This window comes from Aspergillus homomorphus (assembly GCF_003184865.1).
Source record: "Aspergillus homomorphus CBS 101889 unplaced genomic scaffold BO97scaffold_50, whole genome shotgun sequence".
Classification (NCBI taxonomy): domain Eukaryota; kingdom Fungi; phylum Ascomycota; class Eurotiomycetes; order Eurotiales; family Aspergillaceae; genus Aspergillus; species Aspergillus homomorphus.
This window is the reverse complement of record NW_020291936.1, coordinates 47,735-63,926: the sequence shown is the minus strand read 5'-3', so window position 1 is coordinate 63,926 and position 16,192 is coordinate 47,735. Positions and strand designations below refer to the sequence as shown.

General features: G+C 51.2%; 8 protein-coding genes across 8 annotated transcripts; 3 read left to right on the top strand and 5 right to left on the bottom strand.

The window, feature by feature from the left end:
- Positions 1 to 109: 109 nt before the first annotated feature.
- On the bottom strand, positions 110 to 1,921 carry BO97DRAFT_398360 (uncharacterized protein). The gene is made up of 2 exons (XM_025694187.1): positions 666 to 1,921; positions 110 to 602 (listed from the first exon to the last, which is right to left on the bottom strand). Exons 1-2 carry the CDS (start codon positions 1,858 to 1,860, stop codon positions 421 to 423), a joined length of 1,377 nt encoding a protein of 458 aa, XP_025547469.1. The 5' UTR covers positions 1,861 to 1,921; the 3' UTR covers positions 110 to 420.
- Positions 1,922 to 2,075: 154 nt separating this feature from the next.
- BO97DRAFT_398356 (uncharacterized protein) lies at positions 2,076 to 4,705 on the bottom strand. Its single transcript, XM_025694186.1, has 3 exons — positions 4,491 to 4,705; positions 4,265 to 4,425; positions 2,076 to 4,209 (listed from the first exon to the last, which is right to left on the bottom strand). Exons 1-3 carry the CDS (start codon positions 4,631 to 4,633, stop codon positions 2,141 to 2,143), a joined length of 2,373 nt encoding a protein of 790 aa, XP_025547468.1. The 5' UTR covers positions 4,634 to 4,705; the 3' UTR covers positions 2,076 to 2,140.
- Positions 4,706 to 4,871: 166 nt separating this feature from the next.
- On the top strand, positions 4,872 to 6,395 carry cdc123 (cell proliferation protein CDC123). Its single transcript, XM_025694185.1, has 2 exons — positions 4,872 to 5,098; positions 5,168 to 6,395. The coding sequence occupies exons 1-2, from the start codon at positions 4,956 to 4,958 to the stop codon at positions 6,291 to 6,293; spliced, it is 1,269 nt and encodes a 422-aa protein (XP_025547467.1). The 5' UTR covers positions 4,872 to 4,955; the 3' UTR covers positions 6,294 to 6,395.
- A 90-nt stretch (positions 6,396 to 6,485) lies between these two features.
- BO97DRAFT_398351 (dodecenoyl-CoA isomerase) lies at positions 6,486 to 7,694 on the bottom strand. The gene is made up of 2 exons (XM_025694184.1): positions 7,395 to 7,694; positions 6,486 to 7,235 (listed from the first exon to the last, which is right to left on the bottom strand). The coding sequence occupies exons 1-2, from the start codon at positions 7,583 to 7,585 to the stop codon at positions 6,599 to 6,601; spliced, it is 828 nt and encodes a 275-aa protein (XP_025547466.1). The 5' UTR covers positions 7,586 to 7,694; the 3' UTR covers positions 6,486 to 6,598.
- A 334-nt stretch (positions 7,695 to 8,028) lies between these two features.
- BO97DRAFT_376762 (uncharacterized protein) lies at positions 8,029 to 9,062 on the top strand. The gene is made up of 2 exons (XM_025693032.1): positions 8,029 to 8,280; positions 8,363 to 9,062. Exons 1-2 carry the CDS (start codon positions 8,230 to 8,232, stop codon positions 8,627 to 8,629), a joined length of 318 nt encoding a protein of 105 aa, XP_025547465.1. The 5' UTR covers positions 8,029 to 8,229; the 3' UTR covers positions 8,630 to 9,062.
- A 607-nt stretch (positions 9,063 to 9,669) lies between these two features.
- Positions 9,670 to 10,122, bottom strand: BO97DRAFT_354256 (serine palmitoyltransferase small subunit family protein; the record flags this gene model as incomplete). Its single annotated transcript, XM_025692088.1, has 2 exons — positions 9,670 to 9,914; positions 10,005 to 10,122. 2 exons carry the CDS (start codon positions 10,120 to 10,122, stop codon positions 9,670 to 9,672), a joined length of 363 nt encoding a protein of 120 aa, XP_025547464.1.
- Positions 10,123 to 11,294: 1,172 nt separating this feature from the next.
- BO97DRAFT_376758 (peptide chain release factor family protein) lies at positions 11,295 to 12,188 on the top strand. Its single transcript, XM_025693031.1, has 2 exons — positions 11,295 to 11,594; positions 11,673 to 12,188. Exons 1-2 carry the CDS (start codon positions 11,400 to 11,402, stop codon positions 12,051 to 12,053), a joined length of 576 nt encoding a protein of 191 aa, XP_025547463.1. The 5' UTR covers positions 11,295 to 11,399; the 3' UTR covers positions 12,054 to 12,188.
- Positions 12,189 to 15,933, bottom strand: BO97DRAFT_446212 (putative chromosome segregation protein Cse1). The gene is made up of 8 exons (XM_025698626.1): positions 15,670 to 15,933; positions 15,218 to 15,528; positions 14,994 to 15,164; positions 13,593 to 14,917; positions 13,460 to 13,542; positions 13,104 to 13,407; positions 12,870 to 13,049; positions 12,189 to 12,810 (listed from the first exon to the last, which is right to left on the bottom strand). Exons 1-8 carry the CDS (start codon positions 15,737 to 15,739, stop codon positions 12,366 to 12,368), a joined length of 2,889 nt encoding a protein of 962 aa, XP_025547462.1. The 5' UTR covers positions 15,740 to 15,933; the 3' UTR covers positions 12,189 to 12,365.
- Between the last annotated feature and the right edge of the window lie 259 nt (positions 15,934 to 16,192).

The following is a 16,192-nucleotide window of genomic DNA, read 5'->3' as shown; positions in this document are numbered from 1 at the left end:
TATGCGAGTGCCGTTGCTCTCTGTTTCTTCTTTGCATATATGTATGGAGAGATATAAAGATTAAGCCGACTCAGGGCTTTATAGAGGCGCGAATATTGATATTAAAACACAATGCGATAGTTATTTTGTCTATATGCTATATTGGTCACTGGATAATGGGTTTAAAGTCAAAAGGGGTATCGACAGGAGTCAGAGAGATGGTAAGGATGTGGTAGATCGAAAGGGATCAGGCGGACGAGTGAGTATGTATGTGTATGATGAACGACGAAAGGGAAAATTCTAAATGGTTCTTGGAAACGGGCAACGCGGATTGAGTCATCCGTCAAACCCGCAACGAATTCTATAAATCGGAAAGGGTGGTTATACATGCGAGAAGAAGGAAGAAAATTAGTGGTAATGATGGCACAAGGAATTCTTCACTCAACCCAGAGACTCGCCGAGATGAATAACCGTCGGGGGGGTAGTCGACTTAGGCCGATGGGCCGGATCGGGGGTAATGACACGGCTTGCCTTGGCCTCGGCGGCCGGTTGTTCGGTCTTCTTCTTACTCTTCTCCTCGCCTTTACGAATGGAGTAGTACTTGAGGAAGAGGATGATCATAACTGCTGCGCGTGTCAATTATTATCCCACACTTCGCCCTGGAGAAGAAGGGAAGGTAAACTCACAAGCACTCGTAGCAATGGCCATTGCTGCTCTTCTCGTCAGGATCCATCGAAGGCCCTCGATCTCACTCTTGCCGTCACTGTTCAGCGATACCGTAATCTTATAGTTGAGTTCCTGAACTGAGGTATCGATATTGCGTTGCTGTTCCCGCGTTGACATCTTGTGATCATTGAACATGCCTTTGATATCGTCCTTCAGGCCGGCGAGTTCCTGGTTCAACCGCTGGGACAAGATATCCGCTTCATGTTGCAACTGGGTGCGCGAAGCACGCTGCCGCTGCATCTCGGAGGTCCGCGCCGTCTGCAGCGACGACTGAAGCTCCGAACAGGCCGCCTGGAACAAATAGGATTCGTTCTCCACGTCCGACTTGGAGGTCAGGCTCTGTTTGGCGAGATCGAGGTTGCTCTGGAGGATGCTGCGGACGGCCTTCATGATCGTTATGGATTGCTCGTCGGAGAAGCCGCTTTTAGAGAGATCCCGAACAAGAGAATACGTGTCGAAGTAGTGCACGTAGGGAGCCGGGGATAGATTCGGGGGGTTGCTCGTGGGGTCAGGGACTGGACCTCCTCCCGTTGTGAGGTAGGATGAAGGAGATGGCATGTGAAGGACGCCCTCGAGAGGATTCTGCTTGAGGATGTGGGGGTTATATTGTGGTTCTTCTGACGAGGGGCGCTCGTTGTTGTTATTGTTGTTGTTCGAGAATATCGGAACTGCCTCTTTGGTAGGTGCGGCGTCTTGGTGGTCGGAGATAGTGGGCTCTATGTCCTTCTTGGGTTCGGGCTTGAATTCTAATTCCGCCTTGTCGGCAGTTCCCTTGCTTTCACTAGATATTCCTGAGGCTGAGGCACTGTCTTTGGTTCGGGACGAAGAACTTTCTGAAGGCTTGGCCGGTTCCTCCTTCTGCGATGACTGTTCTTGCGGGGCAGGGTTCGGAGCGCTGGCTTCTTGTCCTGAGGGTGCAGGAGCTTGTTTCTGGGAAGAACCATCTTTCGGCTTGGATGGAGGAGGAAGATTTGGTTCTGCGGCAGGTCCGTATCGTCGATGATAGGTTTCCGGGGCGTATCTTCGACTGGTGTGAAAGGGGGCTTGCTGGCTGCTAGAGTATGGAGCGCGGATGGAACGATAGGTGGTGGGTTCGCATGATCTAACAGCTCGCATCAAGTTCGGATAAAGAAAAGGGAGCCTCGGGGTAGCCATGGTAAATCGATGGAGGACTAGTCAGGCTCAGGAGAAGAAACCAGAAAGCACCGCGAGCACAGCCAGCAAGATGAGGATCAGAAGGAGATGAACGCATTACCTTTTTCCGCGGCGAAGTCATTGTGACCGGCGGAAACGTGACGTGAGCGGTGAGGCTCCCCCGCGGACACTATACTCGATATGGATAAGTGGCTATACAGGGATTGTGATAGGTTCGCCATTTGTGCAGCTTCTAAGTGATGGTTCTATATACAGGGATACTAGATTCGAAGCTCCTACCTTATTGCTCGATAACACCCGTGAGAAGACCGAAGAGAAGATGAGACCGCTTCCAGTGCTCACGGACCGCCTGATCAATCTTTTTGGTAATTTGCACTTGGGGTTTAAGTTCTTCGCGGATTCTGCCCAGCACGCCATCCAAGTGGTTCGTTTCCGAGTCGTCAACTGCAAACGCAGTTTTGAAGTACAAGGCGTCAAAATATAGTTGAACCATGTGGTCGTGCGTGTGCTGAATTAAGTCAGAATCATTCGTCTTGGCCTCGGTCTGTGGCTTTTGCGCTTGGCTTCCATTCCCATTCTCGACCGGTGGTTCGCCTTTGGTGACTTCGGTTTGAGGGTCAATAGTGTTTTCGGCATGGAGGGGCGACTTCAACCCGTCAAACGTGGAAGCGATAGGATTGACGACTTCTGTCTGCAAAGTCCTCTTAAGGGACTGAACAGTGGAAGCGTCCCAAAGCCCAGGTCCATATTGGTTCATTGACTTCACTAGCCGGCGCAAGAATTTGAACGCAGACGGTGATGGTTGCATCGGGATGGCAGGGTCACCTTCCCATAGTGACCGGCCTGGAACGTTTCGAGGCTTGCCATCCGAAACACTTGGCGGTTTCCAAGGCCGTGTATCCGTCGCTATTTGGGAAGCAAGAATCAATTGCAACTGAGAAATAATACCATCGGCGAATGCGTAGTCCGCCGATACAAAGTCGACTGGAAGCTCTCTCCGAGTCAGCCTAATGAGCTTGAGCATGAATGCAGTCTTCTCATTCAGACCAGGTCTTTCGAGCGTTCTGAAGATTTGGCCGAATGACTTATCGAGATTTTCGAATGCCTGTTCGATGGCAGTCTTGAGAGCCTCCCGCAGCAACCGTGGATCATCATCGGTCAAGATAGCCGATATGCCCACGTCTAGATCTTGGTCTTCGCCTTCATCGAGAGAATCAGACCATCGTATCTGGCGTAAGTCATCAATAGAATGTTTGGACTTATCCACTGACAGAAGCCAAGCTTGGTACTTCCCGAAAGAGAGAGCCACGTCCTCGTCGCGTCCCAAGAGCCTATCCAAAACGGCTTTTTTGAAAAGAGCAGAGCCATCTGAGTAGTCAGTTGATATGATATTTTCGTCCCAAAGTGACTGAGAGTGTGTGTGATCCCGATCGCTCCACCCCGAGATAGTAGACGCAACGATTCGGCCGAACTCATCCAAGTCTTTAGCTTTGTCTACTAGTATGCTTGTCAGCTGGTCGTTGAACACGGACCTGATGCCCTCCAAGACCTGCAAAGAAGAGTGCACAGGTGTTGAGCTCCGAGAGCCTAGCCAGAATTCCAATACTTGTTGGCGCAGGTCAAGGAGTTTGGTGAAATCCGACCAGTTCTTTAGTGATTCACGTGACCCTTGCATAAGCTTTTCGAAAGCCGGTTTAGACCATTGCTTGATGATGTTATCGATTTCTGTCTTAGACAATTCGCTCAGTTTGATCCAAGGTGTGAAATTGCTGACGTCTGAAGTCACCCAGCGCCCTAGGACGCCGAGATCGAGATCGTCCAAGCCGCAAATCTCTGGGTCTGTAAAAAGCGGCCGCGCCTTCAACTTATTCAGAACGTCGGACAGACGTCGCGAAAGCAGGATCTTGGAAGTCTGTAAGGTTCGAATATAGAGGCGCAAGCTGTTCAGAATATTCTCGCCTGAAGGGTCGATAAGATCAAGCTGGCCCCCGATGGCGTCTAGTCGTATTTGATGGAAGTACCGTATAGCGTCGTCTGAGGAAGAGCTGGTCGCTAGGCAATATGCAGCTAAAGCTTCAATAATCTCGTCCGGTGTTGACTTGGCAGGAGCAAGGCGCTTATCGACTCTTCTCAGCAGAGTTCGTCGTAGGGAAGCTAGTTGATTGCGAAGGTTCTCCACGAAGGGTGGCACTGTCGCTTGTTGTGAAAGAGTCTTATGAAGTAGTCGAGAAATCACCATGAGCTTTGCGACGAGTAGGAGCGGACCTCGTCTTCGAAGAAGCCTCGAGATGGAGAGCGCAGAGCGATGAAGTAAGGCAACCTGGCCTGTGAGAGCTCGTTCGGGGAGATCTGGCACAAGCCATCATTAGTAAAAGCCCGAATCCACACTGCAAAGTAAATATACCCTTATTTGAAGCAACTGCTTGGACCTGGGCGTATGTCTTTTCCATCAGCCGCGGGTTACACCTTCGTCCTATGTCGGCCAATGTCGAATCCACTTCCCCCATTTCGCGATTCATAGATACGATCTTCTCGGCGGTCCCCACGAGCTCTCTATAACGTGTTCTGTATGGTAACAATGACAATTAGTCGTCAGCCAGCGTGGAATTATAGACGCGACAATGACACACCCAACAAGAGCACGAAGCTTCTCCTTATTGCTCGCAATGTCCCGCCGGAGCTCCTGCTCCACGCGGCGCACAGTTGGAATTGGATACTGGAATGCATCCTGCCATGATTCCAGGCTCTGAGGGTCCGGACCATCCGATGCCATGACGAATGAGCAGAGTGCCTGGCAAAGTTGGCCAACGACTGCCAAACAACGGTGACGCCAACTAAGGCCGGGGGGTGCCTTTGATGTTGCTACGCAGGCCAGAACGACTGGATGACGAGTTTCTGTGCCTGAGGCAGCACGTGGCAATGCGTACGGTACGGTCATATCCCACTTGTATCCACTAAGCCCAATTAGCCAGCGACAACTTGACTCACTCCAAAAAAGTTCCTGCCCCGCAGCCTCTTTTTGCGATCGACGAGGGACATTCTTCTGCGACATCGTTCTCGCACCTTATCTTGCATTACTTGCATTTCAAGCCGCTATGCCTCACGTCGACCCGCCAGTGGACTCCGCTACTGCACCAGCGGCCGAGGCAACTTCCACTGAACCTTTGACAAGACTGCCCTTTCCTCCGATCACTTATTCCCACATCTTAAACTGTTCATATCACAGCTGGCAACCTCGGTACGCTTGACCATGCCACAACCACTTTAATGACTTGAATGTACTAACACAGACACTCTCAATTTGCAGGTACCGCACTTTCGTTCCCAAATCCCGAGTGATCCCTCTCAGCGCGCAGTTCGTTTCCTACCTGCGTGCCGACGGTATCGTCCTGCCGCCGGAGGCTGCCCCGCCCACGGATGACGATGACTTGGATACGTTCTCAGATGATGGCGAAGATGAAGAGGCAGATCCCTCTGTCGAGTGGCCCGAGATTCACTCTCAAATCAAGTCTACCATCAGCGAGTACGGAGGGAAGGTAACACCGAAGCTGAACTGGAGTGCTCCAAAGGATGCGACCTGGATGTCTGCCACAAACGACCTACAGTGCCGCACGCCGAACGACATCTATCTGCTTCTGAAGAGCAGCGATTTCATTACCCATGACTTGGAACACCCCTTCGATGACTGCGTTGCCGACGCTGCCGCTGACACGGCCGGCTCCGCAATTTCCGCAAGCTCCGCAACTCCGCCCGAAGTCCCTTACCACCTCATCCTCCGCAAATACGTCAACTTTAACCCATCCCTCGAATTCCGATGCTGGGTGCGCGACCGTGTGCTTCTATGTATCTGCCAGCGCGACCAGAACCACTTCGATTTCCTTTTCCCCATGCGCGATGCGCTCCGGTCCCGGATCCAGGCTTTCTTCGACGAGAAACTCAAGGGCACATTCCCCGACCCGAGCTTCGTGTTCGATGTCTACATCCCGCCTCCGCACGAGAAGGTCTGGCTTATTGACATCAATCCATGGGCCGAGAGGACGGATTCGTTGCTGTTCAGCTGGCTCGAGATCCTGACAATGAAAGACCCTGTCGGTATCTTCGAGGAAGACGATGGTGCAGAAGAGCAATTCGTCCGCCTCTCTCTGAATGGAGCCAGTGGTACAGGCGCCGAATCGGCCGGGGAATCCGACTCCGAGTCCGAGTCAGAATCAGATGACGTTGGGGACGATGCCCCATTGTTCCCAGAATTCCGGCTAGTCAAACGCGATGATCCTGAAGCGTACGCTTTCACGACGCCACAGTATTCGGCTCACAAATTGCCGAAGGAGGTGGTTGACGCCTCGCTTACCGGGCCTGGAGGCATGAGTGAGTTCCTCGGGCAGTGGCAAGATATCCTGGCGAAGCAGACTCAGGAATCTGATTCGGACGAGTGATGTACTACGAGGTTATTGGGAGCTGGTGTTTTGGGCAGGTTCGGCGGCGTTTTCGACTAGACTACTAGATGTGAAATAAGACATATTATCAATTGACTCCTGTTGAGATTCTTCATAACTCTTATCTAGAATCTTGCGCCTGTAGGACGTAACAGCTAGCGTTCGGCTTCGGCTCCGACTCCAAAATCCAGCCACTGCCCGCCAGCGCTCTATAGTAGTCCTGTCCTATATATTATATCCCGCAAAGCCACCTGCTCCATCTAACTAGCCTCCCAGCGGAAAACCTAGAATCCGCAACAACCTCATCACAACTTATGCTTCTTCTCCCCGGAGGCCAACTTCCGGAATTCCTCCTGCGGCACCCCACTCAAGAACCGGTCCAGCCCAGCAAAGACCTCCAAACCATTCTGGCGATCCAGCACCTCCCTGCCCGGCCTGCGCACCAACTCCTTAATCCGCAACAGGCTCTCCTGGTTCAAGTGGGTGGCCAACCGGTCCTCAACCTCGCTCAAGACCTTGGCCAGGAAACCATCTGAGTCCTCCTTCCGGCGCGACTCGGCCTCGAAGACCCCGTTCACGAACCCCGCGGCGACCAGCTCCTCGCACGGAATGCGCCGACTCATCAGCAGCGCCTCGTTGGCCTTGGCGACGCCCAGCCGCTCGACGAAGGCGTGCGACGCGCCGCCCTCAGCGACGAGCCCTAGCGACGAGAACGGCGTCAGGAGGAAGGTGTGGGGCGCCGCGTAGATGAAGTCCGCCTGCGCGATCAGCGCCGCGGAGAGCCCCACGGCCGGCCCGTTCAGCGCCACGATCAGGATCTTGCTGTGGTGCGCGAACGTACGCGTGACGTCCAAGTTGTTGGCCACGAAGCCGCGGATGATGTCGCGGCGCGCGTTGCTGTTGAGACTGCCGTTTGGGCGGGAGATCGTTACGTCGGCGCCGCTGCGTGGGTTACGGGAAACCGGGTTAGATGGTATCCATGCTGCATCTCGAGGGAAATGGATCGGGTGAGGTGCGTTGCGTTTGGGATTATTGGTTTTAGGGGAGGGAAGGTAAAGAAACACTGGGAATGGGGCAGAGGGGGAGTTGCACGGAGCTTACGCAGAGAAGAATCGTCCCTTGCCCGTAAGTATCGTGATATAGATGTCCTCGTTTGCGTCGGCTTCGCGGAGTCGTTCGCCGAGGAGGTAGTACAGATCTTGGTCGAGGGCATTGAGCTTTTCGGGTCGGTTCAATGTGATGATGGCGATTCGACCTTGGTAGGTTATGGTGATGAGGCTTTCGTCGACCATCTTGATAGCATTCACAGTAAGTCGAGGGTTTGAGGTTGCACAGGTCGGTCGATTCTGGGGTCGGTGTAGGGAGTATGTGTATGGAGAATTCAGACTAGGTCAAATAACCGCTGGACGATAAAGAGTCAACTCTAAGGAACAAGGAAAAGCGCAGCTATATCTATCCGGGGAATCAGCATAGTCCCCATGTCTAATCACGCTAGACGGGCCTAGTTCTCCGCCAGGCGTTCGCTGCAGACATTGCGGGGAGAGTCCAACCGACTCCAACGGGCCGAGCGACATCAAGCCGAGGCTCACAGTAACCGCCAGAGCATTTGGGTCACATGACACGGCACTTTCACACTTAGGAGTACATGTAAAGCACGTGGGGTGTTTGCCCTATTTGCACCGGCCCCGGGCTTTGGTGGTTCGGCTTGCCAGAAGCTCCGTGATAATAATCGTATCAGACCATTTGGATAATCTATCGCTCGGAGACCGGCCTGAGACCGGATCAGTGACTGCAACACCAACACATCAACATACCATTCTAGACTTACTCTGGGCGCTACGAACACTTCAAGTCCCCATAGCAACTGAGTAAAAGCGTTTATACAGCTTCGTCCCGCAACCCCCTCCGCCACCAAATCCCACCACTACATACCACAATGTCTTCCATTCTTCGCAGACTCCAGGGGGGCAACCTCGAAGTCTTCAAGGTAAGTGTTCTCTCTTCTCAGCTAAAAATCAGGTCCCTGCTCCATCAATCTGGTTAGATGATATTAATTCCAACCTTTCCAGTTCGGAACTTACATCCTCTTCCCCATCGGCTGGATGTACTACTTCGGCACGAACCTCGACGACCGCTTCACCGTGGAAGGCTTCTGGCCAACCGCCGAACAATCACACAAGATTCCGCTCGAAAAAGAGGAGATCGATCGCGAATTGAACCGCATGCGCATGGCCGACGCCGTCCGGCGTGAGCGGAGACAGCGGCAGACGGAAGCGGAGGCGGAGGCACAGCAGGCCCAGGCTCAGGCTCAGACGGAGGCGTCGAGGGCGGAGTGATTGTCATCTCGATGATACGGTGGTGAAGAGGCGACTGGTTCAGGGGGTACAGACCTCGGGCTCGATGCAGCCAGCTTTGAGTCGCTTTGGTCAATCGGAAACAGAATCGTCTTGGCTTTGTGAATCGAAGCGACTGGTTGATTTGAGCGCGCAACTCCACTATATTGTCTTCGTCGTGGTATATGGCGTGTCATACATGCTTGTGTCTTGTCGCTGGGCTTACGTCGCGTATTGACCAGGTCTGGATGGGTTCCCTTGACTTCTCTTTTTTAATTGTATAACACTCTTCTCTGAGCATGACTGGAGTTTTATATTAGGCCGATTTTCTCTTTTATCTTGGGGGGTTTCTTTTTACAGTACCAAATTGAACCTGGGTGCTTGTTTACAATATCTTTTGCCTCTCTTTGCTAACGTATAGTATGTCCAAGTCGAGTGATAGATTCTTCATGTCCGAATCGCACGGATTCTCTGCGCTATATCTACAATATTTCAGATTTACAATCCGTGTTACGAAGTCAAGCTCGTGGTACCACCAAAGAACGATTATAGGCCAAGTGGCCTCAGTTACATGAACAGCAATGGACTGACTCTTTGAGGGTAGTCAATCGTAACAATAATGGCCTCGATACAGTATAGACAAGGAGAGCGAGTCGAGGTGGATAGGCTAGAAAAGTCACAATGAGGAATCTAATGATGAACGCCTAGAATGCGCCGGCCCTATCAGGATCGAGTCGCTCAAACGCCATGAAACAACTTTGCAACGGCATCATGAACCAAAAGGTAAGAATGTTGCGCTTTATATCGTGCAATGCTGATGCGATCCATGATCGAGGACGAGAAGTTGCGGTGCGGACGTGAGGATATATTAAGAAGCGGTAGTAATGCGAATAGTGATAACAGAAGAATGGTAAGGAAGCCCCGAAGCATAAGAGCTGAGAATGCACCTCAGTCGACAGCCACGTCGAGGACTCCGAACTTCCGAAAGCCGAAATCCGAAGGGAGAGAAGAAAGATTCGTCCGTGTCATGATTACAGCCCCTATCAGAGTTCGGCGATCGAATCGGTAACCGTAGCGGCCTGGCCTTTGGCTGTCTCGTATAGGACATCCATAGTCTGAGTACCGACTTCGCGCAACACGGAACTGATGGTAGGAAGATTTCCGGAGATGAACGGGCGTTCACCAACCCAGTAGTAGTATAAGTGGCTGTAAATGGCTCGGATATGATCGGGCAGATAAACGTAAATTCCGGTAATGATCATTGTGACGAGGGTGAGAAGGAGGGAGTCTGTTTGGATTTCCGGAGTTAGTGTGAGGTTTCAAGAATGGAAACAATTCCATTGAGGGCGTGACTCTGACTGGACACTGGGTGACATACTAAAAATGAACTTTTCTGTAGGGGTAAGCATGTACACGGCGAACGTCACCTCATACTGATAGATCTTGAGTCGAATCCAGCGCACGAGACTCGTCACAAGCCAAAGCAGAAATGTCATTGTTGTTATATTTGCCAATTGCGAGCACGATTGGGTTTACTGAGAAGAGGAGATGACCAGACGAAAGGGCTAGTCGAGTGATATGGTATGGCGAGCAAGAAACAAGCAGGTCGACGATGATGATGGTGATGGTAGTGAGGGGAGAATCGGATCCAGGGGTTTTGTCACAACTGCTCGCGGGGAAGAGACGATTTGTTGAGCGGTGCTCGAAGAAGGGATGAAAGCAAGCAGTGCCAAGATTCACCAAGCATCCATGATCTGACAGACAGAGAACTGACAGCTGAAGCGACAGGCCGTGGAAGTTCTAGTCTAGGCAGACAAGTAAATGGCTGAGGGGGGAAGCGGGTGAGAAAAGTGCGGGTTGAGGCGACTCGTTTTTCCTCTGGCTATCAGTGACAGGAGGGACTGCAAAAACTTCGCGCGCTTAGTTGTGATGATAGAGAGCCAGTAGGAAGGATCCTTGTAAGAGTGGTCAAGATTCCTTTCGTGTTCCTTGGGGGAGGGAGGAAAGAACAGAAGCTGGAGGATTGGTTGGGAAATACGTTAATAGCTTCAAAAAAAAGTAGGGAGCGAATGAACGACTAAGTCAAAGCCCCCGTCAAGTCCATGCTGGATCTGGACACTGTTTCAAATTGGCCGCAGACACTAAGCAGATAAAGTGTCCACCGCCACGGCAGCGCAAAAGAGGTTCCACTCAGGGTCCAGTCGAATCGTGCAACAGGCAGACACACTGACAGTCTGGCAGTTCTCAACCATCGGTTCACCACCGACTGAAGCGCCGTTTCGCTTTCGTACTCGTACCTATTGTGTATGAACCTAGGCGGTTTCAATGGACTGGGCTTGATGATTGGCGTGTCAACCCACAAACCCACTGAAAAGCGTACGTCAGCCTTTCCGCTAAATTTGTGAGCTCCCACGGCTGAGCAGAACAAAAAAGTCCCTGGAGCCTCTTTAGGATACAATGCCGTATAGAGTCCCGAAACAATAATCACTATTAAGTAGATAGGCTCGCGAAGTCTTGGAAGGAAGAGTTCGTGTAGTGCTATCTCCATTCAAAAGCATGTGAAATTCCTGCGGTACCGCCCGGTAATATGAGTATGGTAAGGTTCCAGTTATATCAGGTACCTTACAGTACCGTAGCTTCTTCTTCTGCGCAGGGAACCCACCGCGATCTCAGCCATTCATCCATCATCCATTGTAGGAGTAGCTAGGTAGCGTTGTGTGCCCGCTAGGACAATGATGAGCATCCTTCTACTGCAACAACTCCTGCGGTCATCATGTCCCGTACCTTACACCTAACACGCCATACTAATCCTCTCACTTTCATACCACTCTCTAGCCTTACTCGGAGATCGTTTTCCCTCTCCGCCCTCTCTTTGGCCGACAAACCCCTCCCCCCTCGACTCAAGTTCGAAGATGCTGACCTGACCGTGTCTTACCTCAAGGGCACCGGTCCTGGTGGTCAGAAGATTGTATGTCCACCGCCACTTGAGCCGGTCGAGGCTGTCTTGCAAGCTCTGCACGCTAACTATTTGCCATTGTCCGCCCAGAACAAAACCAACTCAGCTGTTCAAATCATCCATAAGCCTACCGGTATTGTGGTCAAGTCGCAAGCTACCCGGTCGAGGTCGCAGAACGAAAAATATGCTCGTCAGATCCTGGCTGATAAAGTCGAAGTACACCTCAATGGGGACAAGAGTCGTGCTGCCATAAAGGCCGACCGCGCGCGGAAGAAGAAGGCAAGTAAGATGAAGAAGGCTCGGCGCAAATATCGTGAATTGGAGAAGGGCCCGGAAGGAACAGCAGAAGAGCTTGAGGATGGGGATGACTATGAGGATGCGGATAACAGCGCGAACGAGATTGTCGCATCACAACAATCAGCAGAGACAGGCGTTCCTCAAGGAGCACAAGGCTCTGGGCAGAGGGGTTAAGCCTCTATTAGAGCCTACCCATCCTCAGAAACTGCAGCAAATACTGCAATTGTCATATTACCCACAAATTCCGGTCAGCGCGCATCGAGACGGCGCATACTCGATAGACATACGCGTCGTTGTACATACAGAACTAAGTACATGTAATCATCAAACAGGTTAAGATGTTCATTTATATTTCATCAGGACATACAGAGGGCTGCTTGCATCCACACAACATCCCTCTCCACGGTTTATTTAGGGTAGATATGCAAAAATCAAGTAACTCCAGCAAAGTACCTAGACTCGGAATGTTGAGTAAGGTAGATTGACTTATGCGATGTAACTGGTGAGCACACGTTTGGCATCATCTCCCAGACGCTCTTGAACGAAGCCAGATATCCGCCCGTTGTACTTGGCGTCGGCCTCCTTCAAGTACTTTCCAGTCCAGACCTTGAGATCGGCACCGGTTTCGGGCCAAGGGTCACGGGGCACGGGCCGGATGCTGTTCAGTGCCGTGAAGCCAACGCCGAATGCCATGTCCTCAACGTCGTGCTCGGCAATGATGTCATCCTTGCTCGCAGGGAGAGGGGGGAGCTCCAGGAGCTTGAGAAGAGCCTCGCAGGTGAAAGCCCATCCCTTCTTGTAGCGGCTGGTAAATGCTTCTGAGTTAGCCAGAGTCTTGGTGAACGACAGCACAGCAGCCTTGCGGTCCAATGGACGGGCAAGCTTTTGTGTCTCTGGTAGGATGATGTTCAAGTAAATAGGTGTAAAGAGGCTTTAAAATATTCGATTAGCACGCGATTTACCAAGTGACAGGGATAGAAGCATTCTTACTCTGGCTGCACCTTGTCGACCACTTGAATGAAAAAATCGGCGCTGTAGCCCTTCTCGTCCTGAGCGGAGACGAAGTGGAAGAAACGAACAAATCGAATAGTGAGGTTCTCGGTCTTCGAGTTCTGGAGACGGGTGAGGATGACCTGCATGATGGAGACAAAATACTGCTCAAGTGTCGCGCTGTAAAGTGTCAGTGACAAATTTTATTGCGAACTGTTGCTCAAATCCACTTACGGTGGGAATCCGGTGACGACCGCCTCCAACAGATCGAATCCATAACCTTCGTTTGTCTTGGTCGAGAGCAGCTTCTGGAAAATACCAAGGATAGGTGCAACCTGGTCATTTTGCATGATGTACTCAGCGCCACGAGGAATCATGCTCGATAATAAGCGCACAAGCGCCGGAATGTTACCCTTCGACTCCCACATGACAGGCATGAGGATAGGAGCAATTAGGTTCTGGTAATAGTTCGGTAGGGTTCCCGAAGGATTGGCCTCGAGCAAAGCGGCAAAAAGCTGGAAGATGTAAGGCATGAACTCTGTATATTATTAGCCACGGTCCGCAGGGCCTTGCTCGTGGGTTCAAATCACCTTGAACGTCGCCTTGGAGAATCTCGGCGAAAGGCGTGTAAAGAGCTTGTTCCAGCTTCTCCGGGTTGGCAGGGGCGGCAAAGCTAGTAAAACGTCAGTGCTTGAAGCTCCAATGACGAGATAGCGCACGTACCGAATAAAGGCACCTAGAGCTTCAAAGTGGAAGTAGTAGAACCTTGGGTTGCTGGGGTTGCGGCTAATCACTGTCGTGATATTGGTTAGGTGCTGAAGCACACTATCAGTATGGGGGACAACGCCCTCCTTGATGACAATAAGAACTCTCATGGCACATCTCATTAAAAACTCATTCTCCTGAACCTTCTCGGGGGCAGGGTCCTTTTCGATTAGAGAGAAAATGTGTTCGAGTAGATCCTTGGCCAAGGGAGTAATCGTAGCAGGAGCAATGATTGGCTGACCCTGGCCGTCGGCAAGGTACAGTACTCGCTCGACAGCAATTGCTGCATAGCTGTATACGACAAAGTTCAAAGAACCAAGCTGGTTGACCAGCATGGGAAGCACCTCTTGCCATTGTTCCTTGGTGATTATGCTCCGGAAGAGGTACAGATACTTGATGGCATCCACCTTGAGGATGGGGTGTACTCCCTCACTGTTCACGAGATCGGCAGCAAGATGCTTCTGGAAATAGTCGGTAATGCTGATGAGCGAGTTTGTGGCGGTTACACCGTGGCTAGCAGTAGCGACGCCCTTGGCTGCGATAGCAGAGTAAAGATAAGTGGCGGTATCCTTAGCCTTCCAATTCGAAGCAGGATCCTTGGCGTACTCCGCAAGATAGTGCTCCGTATATTTGAGAACAACCGTGGTGACTGATTCTTCAAATCTCTCGGACAGCCGTCTCAAAAAGTCGGTAGCGGCACGGCGTCTGGTATCGCTGTCGGAGCCCTCGAGGTCGCGGCGGATGAATTCGATGGGTTCGTCCTCGAAGAGCTCCTCGTCGGACTCACGCAAGCTGACGTTAGGCAAAATGACCTTTTCAATGATCTGGCCAAGTGTGCCTTCGGCTTGGAAGACTACTGCATGCTCAGTCATGCCTGCAATGGAAGTCAAGAATTGTAGTGCTCTGCTGACCAAGATGTCGTACTTGGTTTCCTGCCCAACCGTGGTCAGGAAGTTCCAGGAACTTTCGACAAATTGGCCGACATGAGGCTTGAACTCGTCCATGTACTTTTGGACATACAGGGTCAAGACTTGGAAAATCCCGGCGCGAGCGAACTCCAATTGTCCAGCCTCCGTGTCATCATCGGTGTGCAGCAGTTGATTGTCATATGTGAGGTACTTGAGTAAAAGTGAAGCTATCCCTGAAATATTTTCTTCGAACATCGGTGGAAGATCGTGGCAAGAGAGGTCATACATCAACTTGACCATCAAGTTGAGCTGGGTAAATCCTTGAATGAGGTTGTCTTTGTTGGCTTTGTTTTGTTCAAGGAAGGCATCCAATCCCTGTAAACAGTCAGCAAGACGTCACTGCATTTCTCTGCTATCGAAACATGAGCGGGTCATCGCAAGTCATAATTACCTCGAATAGAGCCAAGAAGGGACTACCAAATCTCTCTAGGACATGGTTGATTTCACTGTAAAGCTCGTCCGACCGGAACAACGGCCTCCATCTCTTGAAAATTGAGTGCGCAACCTGCAAGACGCCGTTGTTGACAGTTGGATTGGTCGGTTGGAGCCGGGAAACAAGATCCTGCAGATGTTAATGCAGAGCGCAGGAATAGGTATGCGACAGTAAGAACCTACATCCACTAGGGTATCCCATCTCTCCCAGAAATCACTATCAGCAATCACGCTGACAGCTTCGCCGAGCTGACTTTGGATGCCTGCAGGCACGGAGATCATCAGACTGATCAGCTCCCGCTTGATCGTGGTGACCTCGTCCGCTTGAAGCTTGTAATTTCCATCCTCATCGGTCCAGTTCCTCTTGATGAAGTTCTTGAAGCAAAGCGCACTGGCCAGGCGGGTGTTATAAGGGTAGGTGGCGGAGGCAGTAATCTGAAGAAGCTGCAAAGAGTAGCCCGGCTTTTTCTCCTCCTGGCGAAGGGCAAGTTCGGCTGAGAAAAAAAAAGTTAGCCATTTGCCGTAATTGATACTGGACTATTGTTCAATGGAGAGCTTGTTAGGCAGAGAAATGACAAGCTGTCACAATGCCCGCGAAGAACCAAAGTAAAGTATATCAATTGAATGAGACTAACCTTGCTTGTTTTGCCTTGGGTCCAAACTTGCCTCAAGGAGCTGCGCAACAGCCCCAAGACCGTCAGCCATTTTGGAGTGGGGTAGAAGTTGAGGTGCTCAAGCAATGAAAGAGATGAGAAAGAAGCTTGGTCAATGTATTATGGGTGTACGATAGCTTTTGGAAGGAAAATGTCACTTTGGGAAGTAGGCAAAACTCCTTTAATAGCCAAAGTAGTATCTGTCTTGCAAGATACGTAGTTTGGTGAAAGTCGGAGGAGCTAAAGTTCTGGTTCGGGCAGTTTGTTTGGCGGTCGTTGCTTTGCAAAATCTAGGCGGTGAGAAACAATCGCGGGGTGGTTTTGCCCATCAGGTGATCTTGCGGATCAAACCCTTCCCGACCTCCGCCAGATCATCATCATCGATGCTCCGAGGGGAAAAGTGGCTTGGCACACTCTTGCTCTGGATATAATCTAATTTCATTTAATTGTTTTCTATAGGTCTATTCAGCCGTACCTGTGCAAGGGTACACTCTCTTTACGTGTG

Excerpts from the sequence above, each read along its gene's own strand:
- BO97DRAFT_398360 (XM_025694187.1), bottom strand. The coding sequence starts at position 1,860 with ATGGCTACCCCGAGGCTCCCTTTTCTTTATCCGAACTTGATGCGAGCT. Across the intron at positions 603-665 it reads GGCCATTGCTACGAGTGCTT|TTATGATCATCCTCTTCCTC; the intron begins GTGAGTTTACCT and ends CACGCGCAGCAG.
- BO97DRAFT_398356 (XM_025694186.1), bottom strand. The coding sequence starts at position 4,633 with ATGGCATCGGATGGTCCGGACCCTCAGAGCCTGGAATCATGGCAGGAT. Across the intron at positions 4,426-4,490 it reads AAGCTTCGTGCTCTTGTTGG|AACACGTTATAGAGAGCTCG; the intron begins GTGTGTCATTGT and ends GTTACCATACAG. Across the intron at positions 4,210-4,264 it reads AGCAGTTGCTTCAAATAAGG|ATCTCCCCGAACGAGCTCTC; the intron begins GTATATTTACTT and ends GGCTTGTGCCAG.
- cdc123 (XM_025694185.1), top strand. The coding sequence starts at position 4,956 with ATGCCTCACGTCGACCCGCCAGTGGACTCCGCTACTGCACCAGCGGCC. Across the intron at positions 5,099-5,167 it reads TATCACAGCTGGCAACCTCG|GTACCGCACTTTCGTTCCCA; the intron begins GTACGCTTGACC and ends CTCAATTTGCAG.
- BO97DRAFT_398351 (XM_025694184.1), bottom strand. The coding sequence starts at position 7,585 with ATGGTCGACGAAAGCCTCATCACCATAACCTACCAAGGTCGAATCGCC. Across the intron at positions 7,236-7,394 it reads AAGGGACGATTCTTCTCTGC|CGGCGCCGACGTAACGATCT; the intron begins GTAAGCTCCGTG and ends TAACCCACGCAG.
- BO97DRAFT_376762 (XM_025693032.1), top strand. The coding sequence starts at position 8,230 with ATGTCTTCCATTCTTCGCAGACTCCAGGGGGGCAACCTCGAAGTCTTC. Across the intron at positions 8,281-8,362 it reads GCAACCTCGAAGTCTTCAAG|TTCGGAACTTACATCCTCTT; the intron begins GTAAGTGTTCTC and ends CAACCTTTCCAG.
- BO97DRAFT_376758 (XM_025693031.1), top strand. The coding sequence starts at position 11,400 with ATGTCCCGTACCTTACACCTAACACGCCATACTAATCCTCTCACTTTC. Across the intron at positions 11,595-11,672 it reads GTCCTGGTGGTCAGAAGATT|AACAAAACCAACTCAGCTGT; the intron begins GTATGTCCACCG and ends TTGTCCGCCCAG.
- BO97DRAFT_446212 (XM_025698626.1), bottom strand. The coding sequence starts at position 15,739 with ATGGCTGACGGTCTTGGGGCTGTTGCGCAGCTCCTTGAGGCAAGTTTG. Across the intron at positions 14,918-14,993 it reads CCTTCTTGGCTCTATTCGAG|GGATTGGATGCCTTCCTTGA; the intron begins GTAATTATGACT and ends GACTGTTTACAG. Across the intron at positions 12,811-12,869 it reads GTCGACAAGGTGCAGCCAGA|CCTCTTTACACCTATTTACT; the intron begins GTAAGAATGCTT and ends AATATTTTAAAG.